This window comes from Dermacentor variabilis, chromosome 5 (genome assembly GCF_050947875.1).
Source record: "Dermacentor variabilis isolate Ectoservices chromosome 5, ASM5094787v1, whole genome shotgun sequence".
In the NCBI taxonomy this organism is placed as follows: Eukaryota; Metazoa; Arthropoda; class Arachnida; order Ixodida; family Ixodidae; genus Dermacentor; species Dermacentor variabilis.
This window is the reverse complement of record NC_134572.1, coordinates 30,311,793-30,326,460: the sequence shown is the minus strand read 5'-3', so window position 1 is coordinate 30,326,460 and position 14,668 is coordinate 30,311,793. Positions and strand designations below refer to the sequence as shown.

The 14,668-nt window shown below is 48.2% G+C and overlaps 1 protein-coding gene and 1 pseudogene across 1 annotated transcript in view; both read left to right on the top strand.

Moving 5' to 3' along the window:
- Positions 1 to 388: 388 nt before the first annotated feature.
- Positions 389 to 507, top strand: LOC142583825 (5S ribosomal RNA; annotated as a pseudogene).
- A 7,197-nt stretch (positions 508 to 7,704) lies between these two features.
- The window catches only part of LOC142582400 (uncharacterized), a 39,201-nt gene continuing 32,237 nt past the window's right edge, over positions 7,705 to 14,668 (top strand). Inside the window, exon 1 of the mRNA XM_075692080.1 lies at positions 7,705 to 7,953. Coding sequence (XP_075548195.1) covers positions 7,731 to 7,953 — 223 coding nt within the window. The 5' untranslated portion in view covers positions 7,705 to 7,730. The remainder of the gene's footprint in view (positions 7,954 to 14,668) is intronic.

Sequence of the window (14,668 nt, the reverse complement as noted above, 5' to 3'; positions counted from 1 at the left end):
ATTCGAAATGGGACTTTAGGGTAGGACATGCTAGGGATGGTGGGGCCAGTGAAGCTTCCGTAATGTAGCTTTTCCCCCACTATTCTTAACAGTGCGTGTACAATTTTCTGATGCACCGATGTGCTAAAATACACTTCAAACATCATACATCAAAGTTGACAAGTACTGGTGAGACAAATGTATGCCTCTTCCATGGTTGTGATGCGGTTTATTATTTTTTCTACAAAAATTTACAAAGGAAGTAACACAAGACGCAAGGCGTAAGTAAATAGAGGCGGCAACATCGCCAGGGCTTCTGAGGGCGTTTGACCCAGTAGCAACAGATGTGAGAATGAGTACCTGCTGGTATTGCCACCAGCTTCCGTCACGTTGCCATGTGTTCTTGAACGCAATCGGCCATACCATGCTGAATATGGCGGCTCTCCTCCGATCCCCGAAGCTAAGCAGCATTGGGTTCGGTCAGTGCTTGGGAGGGAGACCACCTGGGAACACCGAGTGCTGATGGCACCGTTCTTTTACCCGCTGTGGTTGCTTAGTGGCTATGGTGTTGGGCTGCTGAGCACGAGGTCGCGGGATCGAATCCCGGCCACGACGGCCGCGTTTAAATGGGGGCGAAATGCGAAGGCACCCTTTTAAGAACGTGCACATTAAAGAACCCCAGGTAGTCCAAATTTCTGGAGTCCCCCACTACGGCGTGCCTCATAATCAGAAAGCGGTTTGGGCACGTAAAACCCCTTTTTTTTTTGTGCTTGAATGTGTTTGACCTAGCACCAGTGTAGTTACGAAGACGATTAGTTGATGCTGTCATTATCCGTATCCTTCATGTCGCCGTGAGTTTAGGTGGACGTTTAACCCAATACTGGAGGACTGCCCAGCTTACTAAGGGCAGAAGAAAGCGCTAGTCTCTCTGCCAACTTGAGAGCAGTTCCGTATGGCATGTTCCGTGGTTCCAAAACACTGACCTACTTCCTAAGCACGACTACCTGCCACGCCAGTGCAAAGGCAACGTGTAGGCTTCGCTAGAAAAAAAAAACAGAAACAAGCCCTCGTCAAATATGTCAAGACGCGTGAACTCATGAAGACCAAGGAGGACTCGAAGGCAATAACACTATTAGTAAACTCTCAAACTTTGGTGTTAATGTTGGCATAAGTCTGTTTATACAACACATTCTATAAGTCACTGTTACAGTGTCTGCGTGAAACGAGCCTGCACGCTTATATTTAATTTCATACTGAAGCTATGCCGCGTGCCAACCTAAGCGAATAGAGAGAGAGAGAGAGAGAGACTAACCTATAGCAACAAGTACCAGCAATCTCATGTAGGAAAGATAAAGAAAAAACGTCATTACTGTGTGTCTTCCAGTGGTGAAAATTCGCCCCTTTCTTTTTCTTCTTGTTTTGCGCGGTCAAAGTGCAAAGTACTGCAGTGCGTGCTAGCGAAAGTTGTGGGTTCACTTTTACAATAGGAACAAACGTACATGTACTTATCAAACAGCCACATGAATCAATTCGCGCATACTTGTGGCGTTCACACCAGAAACTTAGACTTTCTTGGGATGAAGATAACATACTATTTCACGCGTTTATACAAAGAAATATGTCAAACTGCGACAAAAACAGACCGTTACAACAAAAAACTACACAATGCTTCCCATAGCACAAGACGTGTGTTATCCGAGCTGACACTAAATGTTGGATATTTTAGTATGAGGCAACGGCAAGTATTTCCATTAAATTCGTGAATCAAGTTAGCCCACAAGTGCGCAAACGAACAACAGTATAGGAATGGTGGCTACATAGACGCCAGGGCAAGACAATCGCTGTCATGACTAGCGCACAAGGTTTGCCTTAAGTTACATAAACCTGGTCCTGGTTGAGGTACTCGATGTTATAATTAAGAAAATTTATGTCAACCACTGCACCTTTCCCGGACGCAGCAAGTAAAAGCCAAATAGCACAGCTATGCAATATTTGCGAGAGCGAGCAAACGAAGTTTCTCGAGTTAACTACTTCCGCGTTTCAGGTAGCCACGTAAGGCTCTGAATATATGCGCGCGCACACGCACACATACTTGTCCTGTCTTGCTGGCAAAGTGGTTCCTCCTTTCTTCAGGCCTGGTTTTCCAGCTGCCGGCCCATATCGTGCCTTTGCTTATCATTTGACGTCGTTCGTTCGCCATTCTACGTCCTATAATTTTTACCAAAGATGAGCCAGGCGACGTCTTCTACACAGAAAGCACCTGAGAGCCCACAATTGAGAAACCGATCCGTTTACTCTTGTATGTAATCGCCGCGATGAACGCATGATAAACATAGGACTAAGCATAAGCCCATCTGCACGAGTTCAATTCTTGCTGGGTCTTATGGCAACATTTCTCCGAAAATTAAGGGGCGGAAAAAGAAGTTAACTACGCAAGTAAAGCTGGGAGTAATTGGCTTGTCGCACTTTTGGAAAGGACCCCAGCACTCCTGATAAATATAACAGTAAAGCTAAGGGAGAACTTCTGGGAGCTTTCTGCATGCATAATCGTCGACAGCCAGGAAGCATGCGTGAGTGAGCGTTCAATGTGAATTCAGAAGCAGCATGTTAAATTTTCGGAGGCGGAATGATCGACAGTTGGTAGTGCGTTTACTTATATGTTTAATAAGTATCATTATGATACTTCAGAGCAACATTTTTTATATGTTTCCAACCGCTACGTTTCCAGCGCACGCACCGTCATATCTTCACTGCTTTTTTATTAGTCCTTAGACGGTATAGATACCTTCGTCCCTTTGTAAAATAATGTAAGGGCGCGCTTCACCCTTGTTCGCACATCTGCCTTATTGTTTTCTGTGTACTCCGTATCCAAGGAGCTAGCATTTCCAGTTGTAGGAATGTACGTAGGTCTGTCTGTACGAATTCCCAACTTGACAAACATTACCTTACGCAAGTTTAAGGTTAAAAACTATAATACTGTTCCAACGTGTCTTTCTATGTCCTATGTCTGTTTATTACAGCCATATCTTTCCTTCACTTCATTCGCAGTGCCCTATTTCGCCTTCACAACACTTCTTTTTTTCCCTCCACAGCGCACCCAACCTAAGGATTCGGTGGGATGCGTAGCGAGAAATGTATTCGCATTTTCTCGATACGAATTTGAGCATTCTGCACGGTGATAAGTGTCTCGCTTATGACTATAATTTCCTGTCAGCCGTGAAGGTTAGGGTGTTTCGCCTTCCTTCAACTCGAACCAAACCTTGCTCCGAACTTGGCATAAGACCACGCTTGTCTGTTGCACTATTACTGACTGACTGACGAACAAACTTTACTTTACTGACCTGAGTACGTCACGTCCTGAAATCAGCATTAATGCATTAAGGAGCTCTAGAAACGGAGAGAGAGAAAGAGCCAAGGCAAACACAGAAAAGGCGGGGTGCTGATTTGCTACCCTTCAAGGAGGAAAAGTGGTATAGGGTAGAAACAACCAACAGAGGACAGAGTGAACACTGCACGCGCACAACATTACGGACAGTAAGACTTACACAGAAAGAACACTTTAAGCGATGACGCGCTAGATTCACAATACGAAGCAATATTTAAAGAAAATGTTTACAACGTTTCACTATAGCAGTTCTTCTCCGGCTGTGCAAACTGCAATACACATGTGTAGATGTGTGTTTACTGTTAGCACTTTTCTCTCGTTTTTTTAATATCTAGTCTCGCGGAATACAAGAAGACTTCGAACTGCAACGGTGAACTTCAGCAACCGTATAGCAACATTATTCCAGCGACAGGATAGTGAAGAAAGATGCAGGGGCCGTAAGCCCTGCCCAAAGCAGCCGTAATATAGCTGGCCGGTCGACAACGACAATGACGGCATAGCACGCATGATATCCAATAAGCACGGTAACGACTACTACAAACGCTAGAGTTCCAAATATGGCACGACGGGTTCGGCTTCCACGTTGCCGACTCGATATAAAATCCTGGGTGCGGACGTCTTCCGTCAAACAAGCATGACGGTCATACATTTAACAGCAGCCGCAACAAAGTTGGCTGGAATTCCCTCAAGGGCTATCGCCGTATAAATGTGATTAGGCATGCAAGTGCCGATCAGAAAGACTACGAAAGGAAACTTCTAATAGAAAAAGCGCGTCCTCGACGCGCTTCCTAGCAACTGGGATTTCGCACTGCACAGTCGTCGGCAATGGTCCAGAACTGCCACCGGCAGTGGCCGTGCGAGCGCGACGTTCCGCGCAGCCTGCAATTGCGCTCACGCCCCAACCGCGTCGGACACCCCGACAGTGTGGAGAGAAAGAAAAAAGAAGTAAAGCGCGGCAAGCGTACGAAAAGACGCTACGAAAAAAAAAGCGTACGAAAACGGTGGGACACGGACTGGTGCTTTTTGTTCCTAAGCGCGGGATAATCTAGTTTCTTTGACAAGCGTCGCCGCCACGCTGCCGTTCCAGGATAGAAAGCGAGGCGCAACAAACGGACCACCTTGTCCCGCTGAGAGAAGTCCGACGGGCGCCAACACAACTCTCGGCCTTCCGCCGCGCAGGAAAGCTGCTTCCTCGCGGAGTGCACGGTGCGCGCGCTCTCAATCTGATCGGAATGTGATCGTCAGCACCAGGCTGGAGGTGAGTGGAACGCGCAGACCCCTTCTAAGCATCGGCTTGGTAGGCAGCGCCGTCTTGTGGGCGTTAGGCGACTACTGAGAACAATTTTATCACTTGTTGCGAGTTGTCGCGCATAGCTAGCGGCAGCAGGGACATTACACGTGCTTGGAAGAAGGCGGGAAAGCATGGGTGGCGGAAAGCGGTTAAACTCGCTTCCGCAATCTGGAGGAAGGGGCAATCACCTTTCAGTTCTGACACCAGGCCATGTAGGTCTTCCGACGTTAAGACAACGAACGCAACTGGGCGGCAATTTTTTTCTTTCGGGGGAAGGTAGGCTGAGCGTAAGGCTCCATGTTCAGTCAGTGCGGTTAGCGATATTTGGCGCAAACAATATGCGATGACGCGTAAAGGCACACTACCTGTTAGGGATAATTTACAACTCCATCATAAGCATGGATGGATTGGTGTAATAATGGGTGGACGGCTTAATGGATGGTTAGATGAGTTATTGCAAATACAGGTGGCTTTTAGGTTTGGAGTTACCGGTGGATATTGCTCCGCCTAAACTACAGCCCCAAAGCAACAATACCCTTGTTGGTAATCAGCGGCTACCGTTCGAGGCACCTTGTTCATCCGGCAAAGAAATCAAGCCTCCTTCTCCATCCACATGACGCTAGTACTTGCTTTTTTCTTCGCAAATGCGTTCATGCTAGAGCGGAACAAACCTTCCATTCAATGTTTATAACCTTATTGGGGGCATCTCCAGACCAAGGCAAAAAAATAATTAGATTTTTTCTAATTAATGATGATAATGACTTTCTCGAAATTAGTTTCTGTCTTATTTTACGTTATAATTGTTCCTAAACGTCTTTTGTATTATTTTACACACTATTTCATTAAATTTCTTGGTGCGGTAGCGAGTCAATGATAGGAATATGAAAAAAGAAAACAAGTCACAATTTTCCCAAACGGTGTCACATCTCAACATCATGCTCTGCCTAGAAAAGGTGCTTTGGTGCAACAAGATAGTTCATTAGTAAGTTCTCCGGTATGTATTGAGAAGCAATGATAAATGGAGGCGCATATATCCTCCTTTGGGGTAAAATGGGGGCGAGGCTTCGCACTTAACCAAAGCCCCTTGAGGAATATCGTCGGGGAATACTTTCCTGGCTATTTACGTCACTAAAATGTCGCAAAAAATTCTGAAAAGCAAAGCTGTCGTTAGGGTAAATAAAAACTCACTAAATTTAGCGACTTTCTCGCTAATTTACCGACATTGCTTTCAATACGGGATGGCTGGAGTTATCAATGAAGCAATGAAATATTGGTTAAATACTTAGCATGGCTGGCATCAGCACTCGGCTGAGGGTTACACCAGTTACACCATGCTACGAGCGTTGCGGCAAGGTGGTGATAATAGCCGACATCATGGCACTTGGAGACACTTTACACTTGCGTTGTGAACGTGATGAAATCGGTCTCCTGTCCGGTGTTGGCGTTGCTTCTGATATCGTCGAACTGCCTTTGCGCGTGTCTCAAGGTTTATTACAGACCGGCAAATGTGTTCTCTCTCTCTCTCTCTCTCTCTCTCTCTCTCTCTGAATCATCAGGTAGAGGTATCGTAACCTGTTTGATTGAGTATCTTACGTGGTGGCCGGCCAATATCTCGGTTAAAGAAGGCCGGTGAGCAAAGTAAGGTTGCGATGCGCGTAAAAGCAGGACGAGCTTAGCTGAAGTAAAATGAACTTGGGAGCGGCAAGAATCACACACCGCACGTTCGCGCGTTGAGCCTCGGCAGTTTGCAAATGTGCATACCCCCTCCCCCCCTCCTCCACCCCAACTCCGGTTTGTGTGGCTGCTTACTCGTTTGTCCGTAAGGTGACAATACGAACCATCAGATAAAACACGACTACTGCCCCTAAAGATTTTTTTTTAATAATGACTGATAGAACTCGACAGAGATGGACTCCTGGGCAACCAGTGTTGCGTTATGGTTGATACCAGAAACATTTTTTATTGTTCCCTTCGTACTCTGGAATGCATCAAACCGAGTCGCCGTTGTAATTTTTCCTCATTGAACGTCAGTGCGATGCGCGCGTGAATCTAGGGCTGCAAAATGTTAGTGTCTATAATTTGTTTGTGATATCGCAGTCGCAAAAATGTGTTAGGCAGTAGCAACTGACTTGATCGCGATGCTAAATCTGGCGCAGTGTCTGGGTCAACCACCCAGCACAGAAAACCTCACGTCCATGCCTAGCCGATCCCTACATATTCAGCCACAGTAAGCATTGTTGCGCGCGCACTGCGGCAAACTGCTGGAGCTGATATTGCAGAAGCGTCTCGGCAATGCACACAGCTTCACTTTCTCCGACGCTTGCAATTCAAACAGCGTATATCGCCGACTCTCGAAAGCACGCATTTATCGGCCAGGACCCGAACGAGAGCGCGGTGCGATCCGTCCGGCTTACAGACCTCTCCCCCTGAATCGAATCGCGCACCAAGGACGGCGGCACTGCGATGACAGCAACGTCACTGCTGGATCTCCACCAGAAGCAAGGCACGCGTGCGCTTCCTTCTTTCTCGGTCCAGGAGGAGCCGGTGGGGGACTCGGTCGCACACGCAACGGTCCACCGGTGTGACGATTTACATACACGCTCACGGCAGCAGGGCAGCCGCACACACGCACAGGGACGGACGCGGATCTCCTCCTCGCGGCAGGAAGAAACGCGGCGGACGAACCGGAGGAGTCACCCGTCGATGCTCCGGGGTGGAAAAAAATACGCTTCTCTTCTCGCGGGGCGGCCCTTATTTCTTTCTCGTCCTTTCCCTCTCTTGCTCAGTGAACTGCCCGGCGGCGGGGAGAAAAAAGAAAATGATTACTGCGGCGCCTGGGAGCAAAGCAGCGGCAGCACCGGACGCCCGTCGCGTAGAAGAGTAGTGTGCGCCGGTGGACGGCTTGGCGCTCGGATACGGATGCGCTTGGCCGGCTGCCGTCGCCGCAGCGACCACCACCGCGCTGGTCGTCGTCACCGTCCTGGCGCGGAACGGCCGGAACTCGAGTGCTCGCCTCGGGGCGGCATTTAGCTGCCCGAAGAGGAGGCCCTGCGCGCACGCTGGTCCCGGCGGAATATGGGACGAGCGCGCGATCGTCGTTCGCCGATGAGACGGGGCCGCGACGGTGGGGACGCCGGTACGCGCCAACTCTCGCCTCCGCTGTCGCGGTGCCAGCTGATGGCGAGGAGTGCTAAGCTTGGCGGCGCCGATCGTGCGGTGTCCAGATGCGGCGAGCAGCCGCCTCTGGAACGGAGACCCCGCCGGAGATCGCCTCTTGCCGTGGAACGAGGAGACACAGGTGAGAGACAGACGCCGTTACTGCGGCGACTGTCGGCCGCGCATTCCGCTTATATCGTGTTTACGCGTTGTAACGTGTCTTTAGTGGGAACGTGCTTTTTTGGCGGGGAAGGAAAAGCCCGTTACCCTGTCTCGCACAAGGCGGTCACCAAAGCCGCACCGGTGTGATAGTGGGTGCGAAATATCATTATACCAAATTTTATCCTCCCACGGCGAGATTAACCTAAAACATTAGGCAACAGAAAGTGAAGCACCTTTCCTTTTCCGATAAGCATGCAACATACACCCACAGTCTGGCAAAAGACACTTGAGCCCCCAAAGACTGAAGGGGGACTGAAGAGGAATTTCTTACTGCGAGAGTAACTGCGCGTCTTGTACGAAGGCGAATTAGAAAGTCTTTGCCACTATGTTTTATTAGCCAAAATAAGGTGCATACAGGGAATTACATATATAACGTACTATTCTACGTACATTACACTAGTTTTCTCATAGTCCCCGACACCGGCTCACACATTTATGCCATCGCGGCACTAAATTTGAGATGCCCCTGTGCCATGTTGTCGTCAGTCAGCGACGCACGCGTCCTTCCCGAACGCTCATTGTCATGCAAGTCATCACGGCCTTTTGCGAACTCACAACACCACCACTTCACACTTCTCGAAGCAAGACACCTTTCCCAATATGTGGGCTGCATTTCCCTGTGGATTTCGATAGGCGTTCGTCCCTTGCTCCACAGAAAACGAATCCCACTTCGTTGCTCGTACGCCGTGGAAGTGTGAAGCCCAACCGCCATCTGCAACAACTGACAGCAGTACCGTGCCGCGGAGACAGGGACGTAAGGCCAGGCCGGTCCAAGAAAGGTCCACCGCTGGGAATGAATATGTTGACTTCGCATTTACAGCCGTAATTTGGCTGGAAAAAAAGGGGGGGGGCAAAGACTTCCTGATTCGCGCTCGTATTTAGCACCGTTTTCAAGAGACCCCGAGCACTCACTCACCAAGTACTTCGTTGACCCTGCTCGGGCACAAGCGCAGCTAGTGTGCCAGCATCGTAAAGGTGAGCGTGCACAATCGGGGAGCAGGAAAACTTCCGAATGGAACTGAATAGGGAACGGGCAATTACTCCTGAAGAAGCGCTGTCAGCGCTTCCTTTGTCCTTTGAATGGGGGATACAAAAAGTGGGCTGGGTGAACCCGGATGGCGAAAGCACGCCCGTTGAACAATATTATAGTCTTCTGACGTAGCGCCGGTTGGACGACATGCAGCTGCCATTATATGTTTAACTTGAAGCGATAGTGCTCCGAAGGATGTACATGCAGTACTCCCCATATATATATTAAAGGCGCAAACGTGACCCCCTCATCTGGCAGCGACAAAGAGGTACAGTCAAATTAAACACGTAGGCGCCTCAGGTTATACACGTTCTTAAGTAAGCAGAGTCCACATCCAGACTCCACTTACGTACTCCAATTACCACTCACTTACTCCTACGCAGCGCCAGATCTCTGCTCGGACTGTGCAAGTTTGCGCGAAAGCGCTGATGTAGAGAACTGCTTGCTCATGCATCGACGCTATAAAGTCACCATTGCAGTTGCGACGTTTGTTTTTGTAAACACTGGTCGACGGTGAAGTATGCGTATAGCATGCAAATCGAGCCTTAGCTGCTAAAGCGCGATGAAGGTAAATGAACGCTCTTCCCGCTGTCCGAAATTTCGAGCCAAAGGTGGCTCTGACCGCAGCTACCTGTGACCACAGCTTCAAAGGTCGCAGTTTTCGATGTCCTCTGGCAATATAATGTCGTGTTTTAGTTCCTTTCTTGAAGACGCCCACACAGCTATCCAGACGAGATGACATATACAGGGTGTCTCAGCGAACACTTTCATAAACTTTGAGAAATTGCCTGTGGCAGAGAGCACAATTCTAGTCCGTGAGCTGGTCTACTCGAAAAGGCGGACATTACATGCACAACAGATTGAAATGCATAGTCATCTAATTAACGAAAATTCACTAATTAAGTTTTTAACTATTACCTAATGGCACATATTGCAATTTACAGATTCTAGCCATGGGGTTGACAAGGCGGATCCACTTGGTACGAGTTCATAGGATGACACTGGTTTCGAGATATTAATTCCTAAACACCCGCCGTGGTTGCTCAGTGGCTATGTTCGGCTGCTGATAACGAGGTCGCGGTATCAAATCCTGGCCACGGCGGCCGCATTTCGATGGGGGCGAAATGCAAAAACACCCGTGTACTTAGATTTAGGTGCACGTTAAGAACCCCAGGTGGTCAAAATTTCCGGAGTCCTCCACTACAGAGTGCCTCATAATCATAAAGTGGTTTAGGCACGAAAAACCCCATAATTTAATTTTTTTAATTTGCAAACTTTGTGGAGAGGTGCATTGGCGTTCCAGTTACTTAGCAAACTACACTCAGTCTGGTTAACCTCCCTGCCTTTCTTTCTTCTATTCTCTCTCTCTCTCTCTCTCTCTCTCTCTCTCTCTCTCTCTCTCTCTCTCTCTCTCTCTCTCTCTCTCTCTCCTTAACAAAACGTCGTTTTGTGCATTGAAGCATGAAAGCAACTGGAACGCCAATGCATTTCTCCGCAAAGTTCGGGAATTAATATTTTGAAACTGGTGTCATCCTGAAAATTGGTTCTAAGTGAATCAGCCTCGCGAATTCCCCGGCTATAATTTGTAAATTGCAATATGTGCCATAAGGTAATTAGTTAAAACTTCATTAGTGAAGTTTTGTTATTTAATCGACTATGACATTTCAATTTCTGCGCAAATAATGTGCACCTCTTCGAGTAGACCAGCTCATAAACTAGAACTGCGCTATCAGCCATAAGAATTTTAATATTGAAGGGAGGTGTCACGATCCGCCCGGGTTCGTGAACGAGGGAGGGGGGGAAGGGGGGGGCGCTCCCCAGCGTGGTGGTGACGAACGATGACTGACGGCGAGCAGCTGTGCTCGTCTGTGTTTATTTGGCGCGGTGATTAATGTTTTCTTCCGCCGTGCCTGGCGTGCCACCGAGCCTGGCGGCCCAACGAAGATTATGCCCGAAGGGGATAGATTATGGGGTTTTACGTGCCAAAACCACTTTCTGAGTATGAGGCGCGCCGCAGTGGAGGACTCCGGAAATTTTGACCACCTGGGGTTCTTTAATGTACACCTAAATCTAACTACACGGGTGTTTTCGCATTTCGCCCCCATCGAAACGCGGCCGCCGTGACATGGGCGTCACATGCGTCAGGGGCGTCACATGCTTGTCACAGGAGAAGGAGGAGGAAGAAATATAGAGAGAAGGCAGGGATGTTGATGAAATTTTGAAAGTGTTCATTGAAACACCCGGTATGTCTTGGTTCTTTGTTTAATGCTAGTTCTTATTAGTTAAATACATATGATAAACTTGTTTATCTAAGCACCGGCGGTCCCGAAACACTGTTGGCACGCCAACGCTTCTTTTAAAGAAGAAAATGAGAGAAAAAGATTACGAAAAGATAACGAAAAGTCATCACAAACACATACCAGCACAATGTGAAAAAAAAAGTAAGCAATAGCTAAAACTGTCTTGAAAGCTATCCAGCAGCGCGAATATATACACACAAATGACATTCGTTTACGAAACTTTATACTAAAAGCATTCTACATTTCACGCGAATCTGCATCTAATAATCAATATAAGCAGCGTTCCCAAATGAGACAGATGACCAGAAAACGATAAGTCGCCACTAGAAAACGGCATGCTCTGCATAGAAAAGCGTAATCTATAAAGCAATTTAGCTATGAGTGGAAAGTGCGTCTGTCTGAATGTGAGTAGAAAGTGGTCTCGCGGCTAATGTCGTTAAAACACGACTATGTTTTGGCTTTTATTCTTCATGTTCTACTGTGTCTTTAATTGTGCTAGCTTATAAAACAGCAAAAGGTTTGAATGTGTCGCACCCGGAGACCCTTAAACATCCCTCTATATCATGTTGGAGGTCATGCATTCGCGAAATGTCGTGTGACCAATTGGAATTCAGTGAAAATAGAAACAGACGCTAACGACTGTTTTCCTGCCGTCGCTATTGACATGCAAGCGAAAAAGGAAAAAGCAACTGTCAAAGTGCGGGCGACAAAACACATGTTACACTCACGAATGTCGCTCAGAAAAGCCACCGCTATTACTGCCAACACGTAGAACAGCACTCCACTTATACCCGTCTGACAGCAAATGGTTCTTGCGTTTTGCTGTCCCGATCGTGTTTCCCGCAGAAGTAGCTCACATAGCGCGCATCTCGACGGGGCTATTACAGCTATTCCTGTCACTCTACATCGAAGCATTCTTCGCGCCGGTGTGCCGCCGGGCAAAGTTTGAACAGTGGGTGCCGACGAAGCCGGCTCAAACTGCGAACGTAGCGGATACCACTAGGCGTATGGAGGAAGCAGGAAAGCAGAACCCACCGGCGGGATAAAGACGCCCTTCCGTACGTGTCATGCGTACACGTGCATGTATACATACGAACGCGCACCGAAGACCCCCGTCGACCCGACTGGACCGGTTCACGTGCGCGTGCCTGTAACACCGATCCCGTCACGTTATATATACGAGAACAGGAACAGAATTGCCCGCGCCGTTTCCCTGGGGTTGGTTGCGGCAGAAGGAGCGTCCCTTCGAAACTTGGCTAGCAAAAAGAGCTGGCCGTATTCCGCCGGCCCGCTACGACAAAGGCGTGGAAATTCGCAGCCGCCATCCTTGCGAGAGATCGGAAACATTATTTTGTTACAATGACTGGACAGCGTTGTCCCTACAGACAACGCACGTATCATACAAGGAAGTCTTCTATACGCTACCAAAATCCGCGTCGTGATTGTTCTTCATTCCGTGGTTGATATAGTGTATACCCCTAAATGCTAAACGCCAAAATTCTACAAGAAAACTCCTGCAAGTCGGAAAACAGCACTGCCTTTCTCTACGGCGTTCGAAGTAACAAATCAACGGGTCAACGCTAATTGAAATTTGTCAACTGTATTTGTTCCAACTAACTTTATTCTGCCGGTGAAGATCACCTTTCTGCAGCGATCTTTTTTTTTTCAGTTTCGGAGCAGTCGATATACGTATGCAGACGCGCTGCAGCTTTGCTCGGACGTGACCGCAATGTTTAAGGAGCGCATGGCTGCTCCTGGTACAGTTAACGCCAACAATGAAGGCCCCTTGAGGTCTCATACGCCGCCAACGCAAACTTTAGCAGGACTGCAGTCTCCACTTCACGGCAACGGCAAAATAACGGCACAACCCTCGCGAATGCACAATGGACACACACACCCAAGTTCCGATAGCCATCTGGGTATTCAGGACATCCCTGTGCGTGTCCTGGGTAACTAAACAGAGCGCAGTTATCTCTAATTCAGCAAGCACTCTACAGCTGAGCTTTGTCAGGATACAGTTAGGAAGAAAAAAAATAAACACATGAAGCTTCTGTGTAGAGGCACGCCTATGCACTTTTGCGATGGCGCGAATTGAAGGTCGCATGCACATCGTCGTTCACTGCAGGCAAGAACAAGATTCGTTTTGCTCGGAAAGGTTACTCCGCTACTGATTATATCGTTCGTTTTTTTTTTTTGTCTCGAATAAGTGTGCACAGCTGGTTACGAAATATTCCACGCAGAGTGCCTCACCATCACCTCAACGCGCGATTTGTCCTGTCCTAGGTCTGCCATATAGCAAGATGCTCCCCGTTTGCGTCATCTAGCGGGAGGGAGGTACATGTAGATTGATCAATAGACGGCATTTACTATCCCAGAGCAACACTGCGACTGCGAGAGATGCCGGGCGATGGAGTTTGCCGCAAAACTCCAGTCTTGTGCCGCAAAAACTACCCGGGTTTCTGCAGCGGCCACCCAAAGCCTGGCGCACGAGCGTATCTTGCCAACAGCCTCTATCGGAACGCTGCGGCTGTAGCCGGGAATCGAACCCGCCATCTCGTTCTATATATCAGAACACCGTAGCCACAGAGCCACCGCGAGAAAGCCGATAAAGTGTAGAAAGGGTCAATCATAAATGAACCCGGAGACTGGCGACAACGGGCAAAGAAAGAAAGAAAGAAAGAAAGAAAGAAAGAAAGAAAGAAAGAAAGAAAGAAAGAAAGAAAGAAAGAAAGAAAGAAAGAAAGAAAGGCGAGCATAAGGATAGAAAAGCTCACAGTTGAGTGCGCACATAAGCTTTTCACTTACACACAAGCAGTCACATGGGCCGCTGGATTTAAAATAGTTAAAAGTCATTTTCTGCGCCGCCGCGGACGCACCAAGTTACGCTCGCGCGATCTGTCCCTCCGTAAATGTTCTGTCTGTCTGTCGTGTAACTGAACGGCGTTGCGAACCTTTGATTGCTGAACGAAATGCAGTCACACGACACGTATGCCACACTCAAGTTAATTAATTAAATTATGGGTTTTTACGTGCGAAAACCACGATCTGATTATGAGGCACGCCGTAGTGGGGGACTCCGGAATAATCTGGAACACCTGGGGTTCTTTAACGTGCACGTAACTCTAAGTTCAGGGGTGTTTACTTCGCCCCCATCGAAATTCAGTCGCCATGGCCGGGATTTGACCCCGCGACCTCGTGCTTAAAAAGCGCAACACCAAATCCACTATGCAACCACGACGGGTCGCTCACTTTACAACCACAGGCGTCGCAGCCAATACTATACTCCGTCATTCTAACGAGGAAAG